This window comes from Corvus hawaiiensis, chromosome Z, assembly GCF_020740725.1.
Source record: "Corvus hawaiiensis isolate bCorHaw1 chromosome Z, bCorHaw1.pri.cur, whole genome shotgun sequence".
NCBI classification, from domain to species: Eukaryota; Metazoa; Chordata; class Aves; order Passeriformes; family Corvidae; genus Corvus; species Corvus hawaiiensis.
In genome coordinates this window covers 648,139-670,770 of record NC_063255.1, presented here as the reverse complement: position 1 = coordinate 670,770, position 22,632 = coordinate 648,139, and the positions used below count along the sequence as shown (strand labels likewise).

General features: G+C 53.5%; 1 protein-coding gene across 1 annotated transcript; it reads left to right on the top strand.

The window, feature by feature from the left end:
• Positions 1-1,502: 1,502 nt before the first annotated feature.
• Positions 1,503-20,898, top strand: ONECUT2 (one cut homeobox 2). The gene is given in 3 exon segments (XM_048291517.1): positions 1,503-1,748; positions 1,750-2,662; positions 12,171-20,898. Coding segments are annotated over 3 exon segments (1,446 nt in total). The 3' UTR covers positions 12,458-20,898.
• Positions 20,899-22,632: the final 1,734 nt, after the last annotated feature.

Sequence of the window (22,632 nt, the reverse complement as noted above, 5' to 3'; positions counted from 1 at the left end):
TCACCACAAGCTGACAGCAGGAGGAGTATCTGGGGTGGGGGAAGCTCCACTTTATACCGGCCTGATTAGTGCCAAAAAGCAGCCCGGAAAACACTGTGAGTTCCAGAGACACGCCGAGACGACAGCATGGAGAGAAACGGATAATTATCATTTGGGATCCAATCTGTAGGGAAACTGGATGCTGTCATACACAACCTGTTTGCAAGGAGATTCCAGGTGCTCTGGAGAGTGGCCTGATGATGGAGTGTCCAAAAGGTGACATTTCCCCCCATTTCCCCACTTTCAGTTACTGGAAAGACCCAGTGGAGGTGGGACCCTCACAAATACAGAGACGGTTATCAGGGCCAAGATATGGATGACACAAAACGCAAGGACGAGACTGCTGTTGCTGCTGTGCTACTGATTAAAGGAGTGGGCAGAAGTAGTGAACTGCACAGCTGGGAGCAACGGGCACAGCCCAACCCGATGTGTCTTGGCACGGGTGCCCTGCATGGGCTGTGCCATAGCAGGCAAGTCCCCACTTTGCCAGCTCCATGCCAGAGGACGCTGTCCCCTCGGGCCCTGAGCCCACTGGGATCCTGTCCGCTGCTCCTCGGCCGCTCTCCTGGCTCCCCGTCCCTGTCCGCTTCCATCCGTCCTGCGGGTGCCCACAGAGCCGCGGTGCCAGCCCCTCGCCATGAGCCCTGCGGAGCTGCGCGCTGCCCCTGCCAGCCGCGAGGACTCAGGGGCGGCCTGGGGAACCGGCCCTTCCTCGGGAAGAGGGGGGAACGCCCGTCCGTGTGTGCACCGGTGAGCGGGACCCCACAGCCGTGTGCCAGCGGGGTGCCACGGGGACGCGGGGCTCCTGGCACTGCACCATCCACGCCCGGCTGACGTGCATCCTTCACACCTTGTTAATGAGCCCTAATTCAGCCGCATTTAAGGCAACTGATAACCAATAACCAATAGCACAGATCGGCGCTGTACCGTGGTTTGCAGCAGCGCCGGCTGTGTGCAGCGGGGCCCCTGGAGCAGCCGGCTGCGGAGCCCCGCTGCCGGACCGGGGCTTGCTGGGCCGCCTGCCGGGAGGAGAGCCGCGTGGCGGCAGTGCGGGAGCAGCCCTGGCCGCTCCCGGGGCCGGTTCGGAGCCGGTCCCGCCGGCGCCGTGCGCCCCTCACGCTACAAAGACGGCGGCAGCTTTAAGGGCCCCGCGGTCCCCTCACGGAGGCCCCGCCCCCCGTCCCTCAGCGCGCGACCATTGGCGGCCCCCGCGCGCTCCGCCTTTCCCGCGCTGCCCGCCGCCCTCACGCCCTCACGCCCTCACGCCCGCCCGCGGCGCAGGCCCGGCCCCGCGGGCGCGGCCGGGGCGGGGCGGCCCCGGACAGCTCCCGCCGTCCGCAGACGGCGGCGGCGGCGGCGAGGCGAGGACATGGCGCGGGGCCGGCGCGGCGGGCCCGGCTGAGCCGCCGCTGCCCGCGGGGCGGGCGGCCCCGGGCCGCGGCGGCCGCCGCCCCGATGAGCGGATGAGGAGCGGGCGCGGCGGCCGGCGGTGCCTGGGCGGGGAGCCGGGTGCTTGCGCCATGAACCCCGAGCTGGCGATGGAGCCGCTGGGCAGCCTGCACGGGGCGGCGGGGCACGAACCGGAGCTGATGGGCAGCCCCAGCCCCCACCACGGCGGGCGCGGCGCGGGGCCGCTCCGGGTGCCGCCCCCCCCCCCCGCCGCCGCCACCGCCGCCGCCGCCGCCGCCGCCGCACCAGGAGCTGCCCCCCGCCGCCCGGCCCGCCATGGTGCCCAGCATGGCCTCGCTGCTGGACGGCGCCGCCGAGTACCGGCCCGAGCTCTCCATCCCGCTGCACCACGCCATGAGCGTGCCCTGCGAGGCCTCGCCCCCCGGCATGGGCATGAGCGGCACCTACACCACGCTGACGCCGCTCCAGCCCCTGCCGCCGATCTCTGCCGTCTCCGACAAGTTCCACCACCCGCACGCCCACCCGCACGCCCACCACCACCATCACCACCACCAGCGCCTGCCGGGCAGCGCCGGCGGTGGCTTCGCGCTCATGCGGGACGAGCGCGGGCTGCCGGCCGTCAACAGCCTCTACGGGCCCTACAAGGAGGTGCCGGCCGTGGGGCAGAGCCTCTCGCCGCTGGGCAACGGGCTGGGCCCGCTCCCCGGCGCCCAGCAGGGCCTCCACGGCTACGGGCCGCCCGGCCACGACAAGATGCTGAGCCCCAACTTCGAGGCGCACGCGGCGATGCTGGCGCGGGGGGAGCAGCACCTGCCCCGGGGGCTGGGGACACCCCCGGCCATGCTGCCGCCCCTGAACGGCGCCCACCACTCCGCGCCCCCCGGGCCGCCGCCGCCGCACGGCCCCGCGCTGCCCGCCGGCCGGGAGCGGCCGCCCCCCGCCGCCGGCCCGCAGGGGAGCGGCGCGGGTCAGCTGGAGGAGATCAACACCAAGGAGGTGGCACAAAGGATCACGGCGGAGCTGAAGCGCTACAGCATCCCGCAGGCCATCTTCGCCCAACGAGTGCTGTGCCGCTCCCAGGGGACCCTCTCGGACTTGCTGCGGAACCCCAAGCCTTGGAGTAAACTGAAGTCCGGCCGGGAGACGTTCCGCAGGATGTGGAAGTGGCTGCAGGAGCCGGAGTTCCAGAGGATGTCTGCCCTGCGGCTGGCAGGTAGGTGCGGGCCAGCGCCCTGCGGGGAGCGGAGCGCGACCGCCGGAGCTCAGCGCTGCCCCGCCGACCCCGCAGTGCGTCCTCCGCCGGCCTGGCCCGGCCGCTTCCCCGCTGCGCGCTCCGCCGTGAGCCACGGGGCTGTGCGGGGCCGGCCGGTTCCCACCTCCCGCAGCGCCGGCACCGCGCAGTTCGGCTCCGTCCGGCGGGGCTGTGCGGGGCTCGGGGCCGGCGGAGGGGAGCGCTCCGCTGCCGCTACCGCTGCCCGGTGGCGGGGCCGGGGCTGCTCTCCAGGGCCGGGTGCTGAAGGTGCGCACTCCGCACCGCCCCGCGCTCTCCGCGAGCATCCCTCCTGGCGCTGCCGGGAGCAGCGGGGGGGGGCCGGGAGGGGGCTCCGCGTCCCGGGACAGGCGGGGCCGGTGGGAGCGGGCGGGGGCCGGACCCCGCGCAGCCCCCGCAGCCCCGGCCCGGCCGCATTGTCCGCGGAGGGCGCGCGGGCGCCCCCTGGCGCGGTCGCGGGGCGCCGCAGCCCCCATTGTTCTGCGGGGGCCGCGGGGGGGGCGGCGGGCAGCGACCCCGGTAGCGACCCCCGGTAGCGATCCCCGGTAGCGATCCCCGGTAGCGATCCCCAGCAGCGCCCGCACCGGGGGTGAGCGGGACACGCCCGGCGAGAGCTGTCCCTGCCGTGGGGCCGTGCGGGGTGCGTCCGCGGCGCGGTGGGTGCCCGGGGGTCGCCGGCCGGTCGGTCCCGCGGGAGTGAGGGCAGGGCCCCGCCGCGGAGCACGGCCGGGGCTGCCTCCCCGCTCCCCGGGAACCGCACGGCCGTGGACGTGGGTGTAGAGGGACACGGGGGGCTCTGGCGCGGGCAGAAACGCGTGGGACAGACCGCGGCATGGGGCGGGGGCCAGGGACCGGGCCGCTCTGCTCTGACAGCGACGAAAATCCGGGGATGTTTGTGCCACCGAGTCAGTCCTTCTTTTATTTCAGTTGATCCCGACGCGGGCAGATTGGTCCCCAGTGGCCAGGGACACAGCAGGCTGTCCCCAGGGCTGCCCGCTCTGCTGGCACACCCGGAGGGGGCTGAGGGGACGCGGGGGTCTCTGCGGTGCGGAACCGGGCACAGAGAGTCCTTGCACGAGGAGCAGCTGCCGAGCGGGGCTGGGATGCGGCAGAGCAGGGCAAAGAGCAGCCATGGATGATTGATGGCCGTAATCCCTGCCCGACCCCTAACCAGAGGTGCTGCGGGTTAAACACCCACGGCCTGGGGTCTCCAAAATCCCCACGGAGAGTGCTCGGGCTTTCCCGAGGTGCGGGGCAGTCCCGGCTGTGCTGCCCGTCGGGAGAGGGATGCTGATCCCCTCCTCGGCTCTAACGGCAACTGCAAACTCCTCTCATCCCGTCCAGCACCCGCGGGCATCCTCTCTGTTTGCAGCCAAATGAAGGTGCCGAGGTCTGTCTGTGACAGGGACGTTGGAGGGACAAGAAGGGGTTTGGGTTTTTTGCCGAGCACACGGTGGTGTCGCCTTCACAAACGTGTATCAAGAGGGAAATCGATGCAGATAATGTTTAGAAGATTAAAAGAGCATTAATGCTGGCAACAGGAGCATCAGCGCGTGGACCCAGTTTTCATTGATCTGGAACCTGAGCCGGCTCATTTCCAGTAACGTGGCTGGTGCTTTTCCTTCCCAGCACTGGTCCCGGGTGGGGGTTCCCCGTGGAGCCCTACATATAGAACAGAAAATCAGGAATCACAGCTGCACGCAGAGTTATGCCTGTATAATTCTGGATCTCTGCTTTACCAGTCCCTCTGAATGCCTTTGCATCCAGGAGTAAAGTTTGGAGAGAGCTCAGGTGCTGAGTGGGCATGGATTCCCCATGGAGCGGGAAAGACCTTTGCAAATTACCTTTCCCTTCAGGAAATCGATTATTTTAATTTTCTTTTATTACCACGTGTGAATATGCGGCCCCATTGCCTCAGTGCTTCCTTCTCCCCCTTTACTCATTTGCTTAAATCCCTATGAGCATGGGGGAAAAGCCACAAGTATTTCAGGTTTTTTTGAAAAAAACCCACCAAACCCACCAGCTATTTGCCCCACACTCCTGGAAATTTTTCCCAAGTGGGGCAAAAATCTACTGTCCTTGAAGGGAAATCCCCCTCTCCCTGTGGGAGCAGTAGCAGGGTGGGTGTGCTTAGTATTTCTTATTATTACAGAAGATATATAGTGCTGTTTATTCTATTCTTTTCTGTTCTATTCTATTCTAACCTAATCTAATTTAATCCTATTATTTCTCTGCTTATTGTCTCTTCTTGGGGGTCTTTAAGACTCCTCCGTCAGGAGCCGGTGCTGGGGCTTTCTGTGCGGGAGGGTGCGGGCAGGACCCGCTGTGAACGGGGAGTTCCGTGCGTGCTCTGGAGCTCCGAGGGCAGAGCACCCTTTTGGGGTCACCGTGTCTCGCTGCGGCTGGGGCCGGGGAAGCGGCGAGTGCCCTCCCGGGGACACCGCGCTGCCCCCGGGGCACGACGGGGGCTTTGGGAGGGTGGGACAAACGCTTTTCCCACAAAACCACCCCCGGCGGCGGCATCAGCCCGGGACCTCGCCCCCAAAGCGGGCTGGTGCCCCCGCTCCCGCCGCTTCCCGCCGGGAGAGCGGGGCTGCCCTCGGGACGGGGGGATCGGGGCTCCCAACCCTCCTTCCTGCCCTCCCTCCCCGCCGCGGGAAGGTCTCGGGAAAGCCCCGGCGGCCCCGACATACAGTCCCTAAATTTCTGTGGGGTCAGCAGAGCGCTCCGCCGCCTGTTTACCTTCTCCGGTGCCGGATCGCCTTATTGATGATTTAACACTTTTGTACCAAAACACCATCAATGATTCATGTGTGCAGAGCTGCCCGACCCCCGCTCCGTGCTCAGACCCGTCAGTACCACGGAGAGCGGCGGAGAGGGATGAGAGCAGGGAAGGAGGGAAGGGAGGAGGAGAGCGGGAGCAGGAGCCAGACGAGACGCCCGGGGCCGGCGAGCCGTGGGTGACGGAACCAGGAGTGGGCGGTGGCAGCGCCACATCCCAGGCTGAGCCCCTGCACCCCCAAGTCCCCCAGGCCAAGGAGAGGGGTCTCACAGTGAGGAATGGGCTGTGGACAGTTGTCTGCCTGTCCCCTGCCTCTTTGTGCCCTACCAAATGCTTCTTCCCTGGATTTTGAGACTGTGTTGTTGTCTGTATCTCCAGCTAAAAATTAAGGCATGATAACATCTGTATCAGGCACATTGCCTATTTATAAAACTATTTCTTAGTGTAGAACTAAATATACAGGTACATAAAGGTTTTTTGAAAGGTGCTTAGTGGCTTGAAATATTGGTGCTCTCTTCAGCTATAGATTAGTGGTTGTGTTTGAACAATCCATGCGGTAAATTGTGGTGCCAGCTGATAATTTATATTTCTCATGTACCAACTTTCCGAAATAATACCCTGCCCCAGCTCTTTGTTCCACATCATTTCTGAAGGCATTTCTGCCACACAGAAATCTGTTTTGGCGAAGCAGATGAGTTTTATCAGTTTCTTGATTGTTTGGTAAAGTTAGTTCTGAGTACATTTGTGATTAAATGTATTTCTATATTGTTCCCCCTACTTTTTAAAAGAAACAATTAATTGGTCATCATGTGTTACTCATTCTGAAGCTGTTCTTCACTATTTCCTTATCAGATTTTTTCCCCAGCATCTCTTTTTTTCTGTGTATCTCTTGCCCATCACTGTTTGAACTGGAATAGCCCAAGCTCAAGTATTCCTCTGCAGCTGAAAATTGCCACAGTTTATTTGTGGCGAGGAATGCATAAAGGAGAGAACATTTTTGCCAAAAGGATTATTTCCCAGTGACTGGTGTTGGTTCTTCCCACACTGTAGGGGCGTTTTGGCTCTGCACTGTGGCCCCGGGTGCTCATCCCTGGTGCTCCTCCCTGGTATTATTCACAAAACCTTGTCCTGGATGTTGCTGCCATCCAGCAGCTGCAGGAGCTTTTCCTTCCCTTCCAATTAGCCATTACTGGGAGATGACAAGCTTCCTGCGGTACCCAACACGGCTGTGCCGAGCCTCCGAGCACTAAAGGCAGCAGACTCCTCTCATCAGAGCAGCTCCCCTGGAGCTGCCTTCAGAGTGGAAACGGGGCTCTGCAGGTGTACGGAGAATGGATCTCAGAGGGAAAGCAGGGCTGAAAGGGACTGCAGACATCACTTGTCCTGACGGTCTGCCCCTTTCTTCAGGAATCTCCAGAAGGGGATTTTTTACCTAAGTGATCTCTTCCAGGGCTTACAGGTACAAAAAAACCCTTAATGCCTGGCCTTAATCTCACTTTTTGTCTTTTAAATCCTTTGCTTCTCATCTTATCCCCACTAGACACAGCAAAAAAGAACACTCCCTTCCTTCTGATAGCAATCTATTTATATTTAAGTCTCCCATCTTGTCTCCTGTCTTCTCTGGAAAAAGCCCATCATACCTGGGCCATGAATATGCAAGGAAAGAACTATATCCAACGGGACAGATAATGCATCTCTTTTTCCAAGGTAAAAGATTTTGTATCCAGCTCTATCAATCTTGCAGACTTTTGCATAAAAGGCTCTCTGATTTATAGAGGGTTTTGCACACAGAAATCATACCAAACAGACTAATCTCAAATGGGTTTGGTGATAACATCAGCCAGACGACTCACTGATGGCAGAGAGAAATGCAATCAAAAAATAAATTGGAGAGTTTTGGGGTTGTTTGGGGTTTTTGAGCTATTAAATCAAACTGCTCCATTGTGAAAAAAGGGACTCAAACCACTGGTAAATGCTGCACAGAGGAATTATTAGACAAGCGATAGAGGCTGGCAGGTTCCCAAAACGCAAATTGTCTCCGAGACCAAAATATCTCTCAGTAAGCAGGGAACATATTTATGAGCAGTGGTGATTTTCCAGCAGTTCTCATCCCCTCATAATGGGATGGGAGCACGGGGCCTGTGCTGAGGCATTAAGCTTTGGCAAGCAGCACTCGGCTGCAGGAGGGGAAGGAAGAGCAGAAGGAAGTCTTCCTCAGAGAGCTTCCCACACACCTTCTTCTCCGTGTTCCTTCTCCTGTGGGCTTGTCCTGCCCACTCCTTCCTGTGGGCATGGTGGGATCCATGGCCCCTCTCCCCTCTCTTCCTCACCTCCACCTCTCTGGAGCCTGCCAGCAGGGACCCTCTCCTGCTGAAGCTGAGCTTTCCTAAGCCCCTGGGAAGAAGGAAATGGGAACCTGAATGTGTGGAGAAACAGGGCTGCTCTTGCTTTGTGTGTTCAGCTGAAGTGCAAGGAGAGCTTGGAGGGCAGCACAGGTCTGGCTTTCCTGGAGAACCTGGCGGAGCTTTGCTCCTGTCCTTTCCTCTCCTGTTCTTCCTAATTCCACCCTATCGATAACAGGCAGTAAAAGGAAATGCTTATGTCCTACTTTCTCCCATGGGTCAGAATTCCTGAAAACTGGAGCACACAGCAAGGATTCACTAGATCTGTCCTTCCCCTTGCAGTAAGATTTCAGGCTCTTGCTCAGCTCTTGCTTACCCACCTCAGCTTTAAATCCCCAGCCCTTCCTTGGAAAAGATGCCCAAAGTCCTTCCAGTCACAGCTGTGTTCGGGTACCTCCAGGGTACCACTGAGATGCTGCTCCAACAGGCAGAGCACTCAGCACGGGGAAGGCCTGGCTTCACCCCTGTGCTCTGACAAGGGGAATATAAATCCTTGTCACTGGCAAGTGTTATAATTCAGCTGGAAACTATTTGGGGATTCAAAAGGGAGAATCTCCAGAACAAGAGGAAGCATAAGTCTCCCAGGTGTTAGACGTGTGGGACTCTCAGAGTGCAGCCAGAAGGATCCAGAGTTGCGCTGTGCTGGAAGGTTCCAGTGGTACCCAGAGGCTCCTGTCAGAAATCCTGTGCTGAGGTGGGTGCTGCAGCACTGCAGGGAGGAAGCGGAATTTACAGCCCAATTCCGGCCATCCAGCAGATTTACAGGAGACTGGACACAAACAGCCTGAGAGCTGTGGCGTGCCAGGAAGAAACATAAAGGAGCCATGTCCCCAAAACCATTCATCTTTTCTTCTCAGAGAGCTGCAGGATGCAGGGCTTGGAGAGGGGTGGCATTCTGTGGGGATTGTGCAGGATTGACAGGGAAAAATCAGGTGGGGTACCAAGAAAACACCTTCCTGGCTGGAAACAGCCAGGCTGTGAGCTTCTTTTTTGGAGCATTGCAGGAATCCCTGGATCTCCAAACAGGGAACACCTCACCACTACAATGGATGAGCAAGAAGAATTTCTCTGGAAGAACAGAATTAACTTTGTGCTACACATCCAATCTGTTTTTCTGGATAAATGCCATCAAGGGCATTCCTAGGGTTTCAAAAATTAGGGGTTTGGTGTGTATGCAGCAGCTGGGATGAGCAGCACTGGCTGCCCCCCCCGACAATGTGATTATTTGCATCTTCATTCTGATTGCTCCTTGTTCCATAATGATTTTGTACACAGCGGAGTACTTAACCTAATTTGTATTGATCTCAATCGCTCTCATTCGTGCATACTTAATTCAGAGAGGTAATCAAATTGATTTCTGAGGCCTAGTTTTTAAGAGATTGTAGTAACAGGGATATACCAGGGCTTGCTTTAAGTGAATCACAGCAAAAGAAAAACATTTTAAATCTTTAGAAAACGCTTTGGTGGTCATTTCATTGTGTTCAGTATTACCAGAGTAATTACATTTCCCTCACATTGAGTCCTCTTCAAAATCGAATTGAGGAGCAGTTTTAGTTCCATCAGACAGATAACTGGGTTTGGGTGACTTTGCACCCACACAAACCACATAGGTGGGATCAATATTCACGGCTTGTCCTTAGGAACGATGGAGAGTGAGGACTTACTGCCGGATTAAGGGAATATTGGTCTCTGCTTGGCTCCTCCTTAATGCCTGCTCTTTGTTTCATGGGTGCAGAGCCACTTTTGCCATCGGTAAAAACATCCAGAACCAGAGAGGCACAGGAGCTGTGTTGTTGGTATTTCCAGTATCCCGGCAAGTGGCTCAGCTTCTCCTGGGGCTTCTCAGGCACTGCTCCGGCCCCTGGGACTCCTCCCTGGCCTCCTCCTCCTTCTGATGCTGGTGACCTTTGTGTCTTCATCTCTGTCTCCCTCCTGGAGAAGTGCAGGAGCCGAGGAAGGAGGGAGGCCATGGAACATCCCTGCCCCATGCCTGAGGGCTCAGAGGGTGGGATTGAGCTGAGCACTAGAGCTCCTAGATATTTTTCAGGATTTGTGGCTTTTGGAATGCCTGGGCTGGCTAGGTTCCTCTCTTGTGGGGAAGAAAATGGAAAATCAGAGTCACTGTTGTAGAAAATCAGACAAATGAACTATTAGTAGGGAAATTCAGTGGGATGATCCTCAGTGTGTCACAGCGCAGCGTCAGGTCCCTGCACCCTCTTAATGCTCTTCAAGTTGTAGGCCTCCTCTTTGGTCCATGCTAACGGATGCAGCACTGACCCCGTTTGTGAGCAATTCCTATATTGTTTCTGTGGAAGAGCATCTTTAGTCCAGTGCAGAAGAAAAAGGAAGCTTTTGTATTTTTTTTTTTTTCCCACAGTTATGGCTTTCAGTTCGTGCCGGTTGTCCGTTTTCTTCCATAGGATATGTTCAGGTTTAACCGCAGCTAATAAATCAAATTGTGCTTAGAATCCAGACGGTCTCTTCCCTTCCCTCTGCTGTTAAAACCTTTCTCTTTCTTCCCGGAAAATCACTTGATTTTATTAGAGTGCTCACCCCATTTTTCTCTGCTGAGAGATGCACGTCAGGTGCAGCGTTTGCCTTTGTGGGGCCTTTTCAAGAGCAAACTCAACAGTTCAAGGAAAGTATTTACTGAATGCATCAAAAAGCACATACCTCTGCATTATTTATTATCAGATACCAATAACTGTAAAACGCAGAGTATCTCTGGACATAAATTAGTGATGGTAGGAAACACTCCACTCATCCCAGTGTCCCGGAACCGATTAGAAGCTGCAGCAAAGATGCTTGTGCTCATCATGTCCCCAGCACCGGGGACATCACGGCATGGATTCCGGACACTTGGCAAAGTAAACTCAGCTTAAAATCTGCTTTTTCAGCTCAGGCAGGCAGTAGGATATTATCTGTGTGGTGTCAGAGGTGCAGTCAGAGAGCCCAAATTCTTCCCTCCTGCTGCCTCTGGGATAATGCCCTTGGAGAGGGCGAGTCTGGCCATTGGGACACAGGTGCCAGCTCCCCCTGATGCCTCTGGCATGTCCAGGCAGGAGCATCCATGCTGCTTCCTGCTGCCGTGGCTCCGGCCGGAGCCCTGTGCTGGTGCCACTGCTCTGGGAGGGCTGTGCTGGGAACATTCACCCACAACCCCTGTCTGGGTCTCAACCTGACTCTCAGGACCATCCTCCTCTTATACTTTGGGATATTTTGAGGCCTGACCTTGACCTCCCTCCCAGAGGCAGCTCTGCTGCAGCCACTGCAGTTTGGCAGCTGAGAGGGGTCAGGGTCAGGCACTCCAACAAAATACTCCAGTTTCCTGCAGAAATGCTGTGAGATCCTGGCCCTGCACAGAAGGAGGCAGTCGGTGCCACAGTGGCTGAGCCAGGCTCCACACAGGTACAGCTGTGACTGGGTTAATTACAGACATTGCCACAGTCCGACTTTTACTTTTGGGCCAGCTTCATTTCACATTCCAGACCTGCAGAATTATTTAACAGGGCTGCTTAAAACCCACCCACTTATCAATTCTCTGGGCTCATTTTGTCCCGGCACATTACCTAACCATGTCAACATATGGATTTTCTCCCTGTGCCCAGCGCAGACAGCCTGGGCAGGCTATTTTTAAGTGTGGGTGTGCTCCGGCAGCGGTATTGGTTTCAGCACTTGCTGTTCTCTCTCTGCTAATAAATACAGAGCAGCTATTAATACAGATGGGTTTTAGGATCCATTAGCATCGCTCAGTGCAGCGATGGTCCGGCACTGCTGCCCTGCCTGACCTGAGCTCTGACAGGAGCTTCTGCCTGGCTTCACTCTTGGGACATGCCCCAGGAAGGAGGACTGGCAATGGGAGCAGTGCCCTGGGGTGGTGGCACTGCAGGAGTCAGGCTGCAGGGGAGGAGTAGGGTGAGCCAGTGCCTGACCCTCTGTGCTGGGAGGCCAAGGGAGTCCATGGCGGTTTTTCCCCTTGGTGGTCAAAGTTGCTGCTACTGGAGCTTTGATGGGGGTTTGGGCTGTTTAAAGGGATTAAACTTATGTTCAACTGTTACTCCTAGCTATTGAGAGGTATTGAGGATGTAAAAGCAATGCAGCTCACTGGACTCCTGTGGGAGCCCTCAGGTTCCATGTGCCAGAGCGGTGCTGGCTCAGCTGGTGACACTTGCGCTCACCGTGTGTCAGTGCCTGCCACTGCGGTGGCCGTCCGGGTCTGTGGGCTCCACCCTGACACTTTCTCTCTGTCTCTGCCACCCCTTCCCAGCCTGCAAACGCAAAGAGCAAGAGCCCAACAAAGAGCGGAACAACTCCCAGAAGAAATCCCGCCTGGTTTTCACGGACCTCCAGCGCCGAACGCTTTTCGCCATCTTCAAGGAGAACAAGCGTCCCTCCAAAGAAATGCAGATCACCATCTCCCAGCAGCTGGGCCTGGAGCTCACCACCGTCAGCAACTTCTTCATGAACGCCCGCCGGCGCAGCCTGGAGAAGTGGCAGGACGACCTGAGCTCCGGGGGCTCCTCCTCGGCCCCCAGCACCTGCACCAAGGCGTGAGGGGCGCGGCACGGCCGGCACAGCGCAGAGAGAGCGGCCTCGCAGCAGGGTCCCTCGCTGGTGACTTAAAGCACAATCCCCCCGCAACCAACCCCAGCCCAGCTGTTCCCGAGGACATTCCTACGGCTTCTCGTCAGTCTTAGCAGGCGCAGGCTCCACTTTAACCTCTCTCCACACAATACTATGCTCAGGACAGGCGAAGCAGGTCTGAAACGTAGGGGAGTCGTTCTTGAGGCAGGTTTCTCCTGAGCCCCAGGTTTCCGTGGCCGGCGGGAGCCGCTGCCAGCCCGGCAGCCTCCCGTGCCCAGCGCCTGCCGTGTGCTGGCCACACCACCCTGCGGCCACATGACAACGGAGCACAAAGTCAGATACTAAAAACCCAAGACCCTGTTTTTAAACTCAGGCATGGTTTTGTTAAGTGTTTTAGGGGAAAAAAAAATCAGATTTAGGGTTTTTTTGGTTGGTTTTTTAGTTTGATTGAATCAGCTTGTTCTTGGATCAGAAAAATTCAGTTTTCTTGAGCTCAAAGTATCAAGCACAAAGCCGGTAGCTACAGCCATGGTCCGGCCCTGGGCTGCCCAGGGCAGCTGTGCCAGCTGCAGCCTGACATCCCGGGAACACCACGGAGATGGCACGAGCCTCAAGCACAGCTGGCAGTTCCTCACAAGCTCTGTGTTTGTACCTAATGCACACTCAAGAGGTCGATGGAACTGCTACAGTTCATGGAGCAACACAATGTTTTGGAAGATCCAGATTTATTTACATTATTACATCCTTTTTAGTTTCCAGGAATCTGGTTTCTCCTCGGCAACAGCTGTGTTACCGAAACCTTTTTAGTGTTCAATGTATTTTTGTTCATTTTTTCAATATTTTATGGTACTTTCAAGCAGGAAAAGAAACAGAAACAAGCCCTTCAGATACCATGGACCGTTTCAGATGTGCCGCGTTTAGCTCTATTGCATCCCTAAGTTCCTTTTCCCTGCCAGCTCCCCGAGCTGGCAGGAACACAGCACACCAAAGAGACAGGATTTCTGCAAGCCAAAGATGTTTATAACTTGTCATTTCTCTTTGTCATCGCTGGTGCGGGTGGTTGGCTGGCGCTGGGGAAGCCTGGCAAGCTCCGAGCCCTCTCTCCAGCTCCGTGCAGCGGAGCCTCCCCGGCGGTGGCGGAACGGCCGCTGGCTGGTGACCGGCCCGGTGCGGCTGTGCTCCGCTAGAGACACTTGAGACTTTTTTTATGTACTACTTAATCGAAACCAAAGAAACATTTTCTGCACCTACTTCTGCAACAAACTGTTCCATTGAAAGATAAAATAAAAATTTAAAAAAACCAAGGAAGCATGTCAGGAAGCAAACGAGTACCACACTGTGTTCTACAGACATCTTGGACATTTTCGGAAGCAGATCTCAAAGAAAGGGTTGATGAGAATGAGAACAAAGCAAAGCCAGTACGATTGCTGCTTCATTTGACAAGTCATCTTAAAGTTGAAGATTGTCTTTAATTTGTGCCTATGCAGTTTTTTCAAAAGAACAAGGAACAGAGCAACCAAAACCTCAACAGCTACAATACCAAAGATGAGGATTCTCATTACTTGTGTTTCAGTTCGTTTCTCCTCTTGCACGACTAATGCACATAGCCCCACTGGTCTCTGGACAGGTAACCACTCGTGAGTCTTTGCGCAACCAAAAGGGTGTGTTAGTTTATGTTTTCCCTGTTTCCGCCCCACACGGCATCTCTCCAAGAGCTGCATGGGCTCCAAGTGCAAGATGTTGGGATACTACGCTGGTACGTCTCCTCCCTCCAGGAAACACTTGTGGGTTGGGTGTGACTTGTGTGTTGGTCTCCTGTGTGTCTGGAGCTGTGAACAGCCACCCTCCTGTGCGTGACATCGGTCGAGTGACCTCCACCCTTCTTTCTCTTCCCCAGGGATAAAACTTGCAATATGTGTGTTCCCATCCCTGTCACTGTGAGTGCTGAGCAGCACCACAGCCCGGCTCCAAACCTCCACCTGAACCAAACCCAAGTATTCAGGAGTCCGTGGGGCAGTTCAGGAGTTGCTTCTGACATATTAGCTTTGTAATGTTCTTTGATCCAGGTCATGATGATCCAAATCATGACATGTCCAAATTTATCCTCAGAGCCAGAGCGCATCTTGCTCCTCTCTGCCTTTAAACAAGGGCTTCATTTTAACTGCTTCACAGAACCACTGCAGTCATTTTCCAATGACTGCACTTAAAATAGGAAAAAATCCAAGAAGCCTCGTCTGCTCAGGACAGGAAAAGTTTCTGGAAAGCAAATTCAGGATCCTCACAGCTGAACTGACAGCATGTGCCAGCTCTGGGAATCAAAGCATCCTTCGGCAGAGATTTCCGGGCAGATCCCAAAGAGATTTGGAGAATCCTTGTAGTCAGACATGGAATAAAGCTGCCAAAAATGGTCCCGATCTGGACTGATGTGTTCTGAGGGCTCCTCACCCAAATACCAGATATCTGAGTGGGGAGTTTGGAGCCAGCAGGCTGTGGAGCAGGGCCCAGCTGAGGTGGTGTGGTCATATTGAAGTTTCACCTTCATTCCCACCCAAGTGTCCATCAAATCAGCCCCTGGTGCATTTTGAACTTGGCATTGCCCTCAGGGGAGGTGTCTTGTGCTGGAAGTGTCCCCCTGCAATCTGCAGTGGCAGGGGATGACACAGGACCAGTGAAAACCCCAGTGCTCATTCCTCACCTCCCCTTCCTGCAGTGATGGGGCAAGGAACTGCATTGTATCCCACAGGGAATGAGCCCCAGGCATCTCTGAGCATGTGCTTGGCTGTGGGACACCTCACTGAAGCTCATCTCACCTGAGGGGCACTCACCTGAGGGACATCCAGATAGCCACCTTCCCCAGAGGCAGAGGGGAGCTGCCCACAGCTTCTGGTGAAGCCTGGGAGCAAAGACCTGGGCTTTTTGCTCCTGCTCAGCGCTCATCCAATAGCCCCAACAAAGGGAGTTTAGATCAGGTACTGAATTACTTACAGATTTCTCCTCAGTGAAGTTCTCTCCAAATTGTGGAAGTGTTTGTTATGCAACATTACAGCCGAGTAGCAACACACATGAGGCTTCTCTGGGCTGGGGCCTCAAATCTATCAACAGTCACAAGCCATTTTCACCCAAAAATCCTGCTGCAATTTTTATCCCTGCATCTCTCATGGCCCTGTGTGACGTCTTCCATTTCACTGTCCACTCTCGTCGGCTTTTATGTAGCAGCTCCCTCAGACGAGGAGCGTCGGAGCCAGAGACTGTGGTGGAGATATTTGTCCATGTGGCAGAGTCTGTGCTGTGCTCTGCCCACACCACACCAAACCCAAGCAGCTGTGTTCCGTCTCTATACCGTGTATCGATGAATCTATAGAGCTGTGTAATGTAACTTGTTGCTTTATTTATTGCGCTGCGAAAGACTCGTGTGTACAGAGAGTATCCCAGCATCTTCCCGACCAGGAACTTGGAGTCACAACCTTGGGCACAGCCAAGATGAAGTCAACTTTCAAGAAACCTTGGATATTGCTGGATCTCCCATGCAGGAACAAAGAAAATGTGCTCACTGACTTCGGTTGCAAAGCTTTATTGTGGATTTCTCTTACCTACAGCTGAATCCAAAGACCTGCGAAGGACTCAACCAGCAAACCTCACTCAGCCCCGCAGGAGGGAAGGGGATCTCCTCTCCTGAAGGAAGGCACGGGAACGACACGGTATTGCGAAGAGTGTGCTGGCTTCGGACACGGCCAATGCTTCCCTTGCTTGTCACAATTCCTAAGTATTTTTAAGATATGGGGAAACTTTCTACTTGGCCTCCTTCCTATTTATTATGGGAAATTTTTATTGTTTAAATTTTTTAAGAAGGAAAAGCTTAAAATAGTTTTATTTTTTTCCAGACACTTGTGGGTTTTAACCCAATATATTATCTATTGATAATGTAATTTATTTGATTTAGTCTTAGGGCAGGTCCTGAGATCTCTGTTCAGTCTGAATCCCATTATGTTTCAGTTTAGCTTTTGAATTTAGTGGGAGTTTTGCCTGAATGCAGGCAGCAGGGTCAGGCTCTGATGGTACCTATTTGTATCTATTTAATTCAGACTTTTATGAATTCATTTGGGAGTAATTTTGCTTATTTATCCATAGGACTCTTGTAGCGCATCAGGGATGCGAAGCCTGTTAGTAAATACACTTCAGAGTTGGTATTGCTTTGTAGAGCAGCCAGGTTCTGTCAGACAGGGGATGAACAACTCATTCCATATAACAGAGGTCTAGTTTTAATTCCTTCTTTAAATTAATTTTGATTGTTTAAATATCAAAGTTTAAATTATTTAAGTTAATTTCTTCCCTCCTGATTAGAAAGCGCAACGTACCTTTATTATGGCACACTAAGCCTTCGTAATATAACTTATTTATTTAACTTATTCATCATCACCCAGGGATGCCCTTGTAGAGTTTTTATTTTTTATTTAGAATTATCTATAAAGCACTACAGCTGATTTCCTCTAAGAACAGCAGAGCGAACTTTGAGGACAAGCAATGAATATTCAACCTAAAACTGTGCGTTCAGAAAAATAGGGGGGGGAAAAAGATACTGGGATACTTTGCCTGAACTTTGTGGCTTCTTAAAACTTAAGCTGGAGGGAAATTAATCCATGCCAAGAAAAAGAGAGAAACCCTTAAACTAGCTGCTTCCAAGAATGAACTTCTGTGTGTGGAAAAAAAAGAAAAAGGAAAAAAAAAAACAGGAAAAAAAAAAACAAACCAGAAAAAACCTTTCTATTTCTAGTGAGAACCAAAGAGGCTACCTCACTGACTTTTCCATTTGTAATTTTAATCGTGTTGATGATACCAAAGATACCAAAGATTTCTTTCTCTGTGCGGTCTGCATTCTGCTTGTGCTCTCTGATAACTCCCACCGTTCTCTCCTACACCCAGAAATGTCCAGCAGAGCCCAGATTCCCAAAGAAACGCTTCCCTGGAAGCTGCCAGTTCTGGTGACGCCCTTTTCTGTGTTCCTTACTCCTTCCTCCCAGCCAAAACCGTCTGGAGACGTGGAGCCCGTTCCCACTCCAGGTCCCGCTGATGGAGCGGTCGTGTGGACCTGGAGGTGACTCTGGGGTTTGTCCATCCGCACATTCCCTGGGGAAAGGCTCTGCAGGTGCTGCCTGGGCCTGTGTCGGGTGTGTTTGCAGCAGCAATTAGCATTGCTAATTATTATTATTCTCGTGCTTGAGCAGAGCCCAGGGGCTGGTGTGGGGTTCTCCTGCTCGTGCCCCCCACGCAGGCGGCCTTGCACAGATCCAGGAGCTGCTCCCTCCTCCTCACCTTTTCTTGTTGTTTACAATTACAGTTTTCAGATAAAAATCAATTAATTACTTTTCTCGAGTTAGCAATGAAGCGAGGCTACATTAAGCTCCATTAGCATCACGTTCCTGAGTGATTACTTCCAAGTTGTTTGGTTGTTTGGTTGGGGAATTAGTGGTGCCCTCTGGCACTTGGGTTTTGAGCCTGTTTTATGCTGTTTATAGGACTGAAGCAACACTCTGAGGAGCCGAACCCACCCCTGGGCACTGCTCACTCCCCCAAGCTCCCCTGAGCCCCAGCGCAGGCTGGGACAGCTGCTGCAGGGCCCGGGCCTTTCCCTAAGGAATCTGCCTGAGCCATGCCCTTGGATTCACAGAGGTTACCAACAGCTCAACACAAACGCTCCGCTTTAATTAAGTGTTGCCTTTTATTTTGTATTTCTTTGGGGGTTTAAGTCTGCGTTGGAAACGGTAGGACTTGACAAGTGTGCTTTTCTCTCTCTCTCTGTGTTCCTTCAATACAAAGCTATAATAATTCTCAGGATGCCTTCTGGGCGGGGGGAGCCGATTGTCCCTGTGCCCTCGGACACAGACAGTCCCCAGAGCTGGCAGGGTCCCCGCGGCCCCCCCGACTCCTGCTTCACTTGCAAAGAGTGACGTTACCACGGGACGAGTGCCTTGCTTGAACCAAAGCAACGATTTTGCCAGTCTAGACCTCTCTGTGCTTTTTTTTATTCTTCCTGTGAATACCTCAGCTTCAACTGGGCCGCCGAATTGTACCTGGTGGGCTTTTGTACTGTGGTGCTTTGCAATGCAGCCCTGCAAAGAACAGACTCCTGATAATACCAAAGGCTCTCCTTCTCTTTCTCCTCCTCCTCCTCCTCCCCCCTCTCCCCGATCTCTCTTTTCTCCATGGTTCCAAAGCTTTATTACGAACTGGGCATGTTGGCAACGCAGACCGTGCAATCCCTTACAGAATTTTCTCAGATATACCTCATAGAGAATAGCTGTTTAGCGTAATGTTATTATAGCGTATGTAATAAATTATTCACTGTTTCTTTTTGGTAACTGTGATTTAAGAGAAAAAAAAAAAAGAAGCTTTATACGTTTTAGGTTGTGCTTTTGTACTAGACGGAGAAGGTGCGCTTAAAAATGTATGTCAGTATTTCTTCCCGTTGGGTTTTTTTTGTCATTATGGATCGGGGAGAAGTTGCAGAATGAGCCCAAAGTTTACAGTTTCATATTTTGCTGAAGAAACAATCTGTGTTCATTTGCTCTGTTGGGAAAAAAAAAAAAAAAAGAAAGAAAAAAAAAGAGAAAAAAAAAGATTATTTTCTACATTTGTGCTACTTGGTCTGAAGAGCTGATTGTCCTGTGTGACGGTGTAGTATTATGATTAGCAACTGCCAATCAGCGCTCCCATGTTTATGCATGAGGCAAACCCTTAGCAGTGTGATGCATCGTGGTTCTTAATGGCAACTTCTTCCTTTGGGTTTGGGACGAGGTCTTTGGGTTGATGGTATTTATTTATGCATGGAGCCTGTTAGCTGTTCGCAGTTGTGGCGCAGTTGTGTTTGCATTTACGCTGGGAAATCACGCCCAGTTTCGCCCCGTGCAGCTCAGCACTGCTCAGGGCAGGTGTCCAGGTCAGCTCTGGTCTGTCCCTGTGTTAAACAGACCCAAATTCAGTTCCAATGAAATTGCCATTTGAGGAGAAGTTTGTCCAACTGGCAGCTTCTTGCAAGCAATTTGATTCATTCAGTCACATGGCAATACACATCCTGCTCGCTACGGAGCCAACTGTGCGTTTTTTCCCGGGATCAGGAGTTCCTTTGGCTTTATGGCAGGCCCTGGGCACAGCAGGGGACCGGCCGGGGTGGGTGCTCAGGGACCACCCCTCACCTCACCTGCGCTCCTGCCCGGCCCAGCCGTCCCAGCTGTTGTGCCAGCACGGGCAGGACACACGAGCTGGGGTCAGCAGCGCTCTCCCAGCCGTGTCACCTGTCCCGTGGCTGGCCTGGGTGTCCATCTGAGCAGTCCAGCTGTGTCCCGTGCTGCTCCTGCCTGTTGGGCAGCCCCGGCTCCGGCAGCCCCTTGCCCACCCCCTGTCCCAGCGCCAGGTTTGTTAAGGTGCTTTATCCCCCCTTTGATTTCTCCCTCGTGTCACAAGCCGGATTCACGCTCGAGCCCCAGCTCCCCCAGTTAAGAATGGGTTGTGTTTTCTCTCCGGGTCCAGCTTTGGAGCCCCGATGTCCCCCAGATCCTGGGCCGTACTGGACATAAAGCCAAACCAACTGCTCCGTACCCTTTACTCTGCGTGGAAGAGGTGGCTTGGGAGTCGCAGTCTTCTGAGGAGGCCTCTGAGTCCCGTCGGTAGAGTGTTGATATCGTCTGTCATTAAGGGTATATTAGAGATGTGCTTTCATTAGTGCAAGGAGACGTTTTTATTTGGCCTTACTCGGTAGGTTGTGATAATAATGAAAGCTGTGTAATATAGTCGGGGGGTTTTTTTCCTGATTTCTCTGCCAAAGACAGTAACAGATACAAGAACTTTAAATAGGGGTTTTTGTAAGACAGTTGATGATTGTAACAGTGGTTAATCTTCCAGAAAGCTTTCCACGTTCTTCCGCAATAAGCAGAGCCGGGATGTTTCGGCAGAGCCCTGCTGGCAGATGCCACCACTCCTCACCGACGCAGTTGTTGTAAAACCAGGCGCTGAGTACACCTGCATTCCTCAGTCCAGAGGCAACAAGGGGTATGTGAGGCCATGGCAAGGGCACAGCGGGGCCGGCACGAGCTGCTCCAGCTGGCTGGAATTTGCCAAGGTACTTGTATTATGAAATTTAAGGTCTATTTTATTATGTCATTTTATGTCATTTTTTAACTTTGTGGAAGGTGATATGTTGAACTGAGTGTAAGCTGAGTTTTTCAGACAAATAAAGTAGCTAAAGAGTGAATGTTATTTTATCATTAAAGGGTTTTTACTCACTGATTTGTGCCAATAGATGTCCTTTATCTCAATGACAAGTATTACATTGCTTTCAAAGTTTTATTTATAGCTATTGATGTAAAACCCACACACACATATTATTTGCCAAAGTTCAATAAAGGAGGAAAACAATGCTTTTGCTTCCTTGTGCAATCAAAAGTTCCTGTTTTTTCCCAGGGTTTTTTCCACCACGGCCCAATCCCACACCAAGGGGGGGAGTAGAGCCAAACAGGGGCTCGGGCTGCTACAGCTCTCTCAGAGATAGGTAGGGGTGAGGAGAGCTGAGCACAGCCAGACTAATGCAGGACCCAGTGTAGGACCACGTCCCAAAAGTGCTACCTGGGACTGAGGGCCTGGCCAAGTGTGAGCAAAAAGTACTTGGAAAAAGATCTGGCACCTTCTCCCATGAGCACAGCTCGTGTAGCTGTGATATTAAAGGATAAATCACTTTGTATTTATGTAAGTTATAGAATTACATGATGCAATGTAATTACCATAAAATTATAAAATTTTGTAATTAATTGCACTTTCATTCCCTGAAGCAGCTCTACGGGAGGAGGCAGGAGGTTCCTGGAGCTGAAATTCGATGGCAAGGAGGATGTAGCAGGTTTGCCTTCATTCATTCATTCGTTTAGTCAGTTACCCTAGCTGTGGGCAAGTCTTGTTTGTTTTGTCTCTGTGAAAAAAACAAAACAAAGTGCACAAGAAAAGCACTTTCCTGTGTTTCTCTCTTAAAAAACCAAACAAAACCAGCCCTTTCCTGCCCTCTCTCCAGCTGCCACCCCTCTCTGCCCAGCTGGAGCAGGGTCAGCTTGGGGAGGGCACGGGAGGACCTCAGAGCCCCAAGCAGCACCGTCCCAGCCCCAGAACAGTAACAAGGCACTGCGGGGTTTATTGTCTGGGATCTAACCTTGGCACCAGTGCCTAACCTTGGGGTTAATAAGCTCACTGAAAAATTTGTTTTCATGCTCATTCTCTTCGTGTCCCTCTCTCGACACTGGGCCAGATTCTGCCATTAATTAAATTTACGCTGCTTCATTTCACTTTGCTGAGTGGCCACGGGTGCAGATAAAGGCAGAGCTGCCTCCTCAGCACTGTGTATCACAGAGCCCAGAACGTGGCTCTTCCAGCCTCCTTCTCCCCTGGCTGGAGTGCGCAGGGGGCTCCCGGGGAACAGGAAGGGGGCCCTGAGCCCTCCGTGCCCCCCGAGCAGCCCCTAGGCGCGGGGCTGAGCCAGAGCGAACAGGCTGGGTGAGGGGTGTTTTCCTAAGCCCCCTTCCCATGCAGGGAGGTGGTGAGGACCACAGGAGCCAGTGCCACCAGGATGGCTGCTGAGCATGGAAAGGGAAAAAACACTCAAACAGCAAAGAGGCAAAAGCGATGACACCGAGACTAATGCAGCCTCGGCAGGTCATTTCCATCTCACTTGCAGGATTGTTCCCCCGGGAATGCATTTTCCAGGCACTTAGCAGTGGGCACAGCTGGAAGAAGGAAATGGGACCATTTCATTAAGCTGCCGAAAAAGCTGAAGGATGAGCTGGGTGTGTGGCAGGATTGCAGCTGGGCTGGGATGCTGTATCAACATCAGCTTTTCCCAATGCTAGGCCATGCCCCCTGCACTCAGGTCCAGGGCCAACTCTATACCCATGGAGCTCACTCCTGTGAATTCCACTCAGCTCACTGTTTCCCAACCCTGCCAAGAATCACAATTATTCCAGGTTAAAATGCTACAAAACCCCCTCAGTTTTGTCAGCAATGATAAAAAACGAAGCAACAAAACAGCCCTTCCATCCCAGGGATGCAGGGACAGCCCGTGGCAGCCAGGCTGGATGGTGTCCCTGCTCCCCGGAGGGAGCACTCACCCTCAG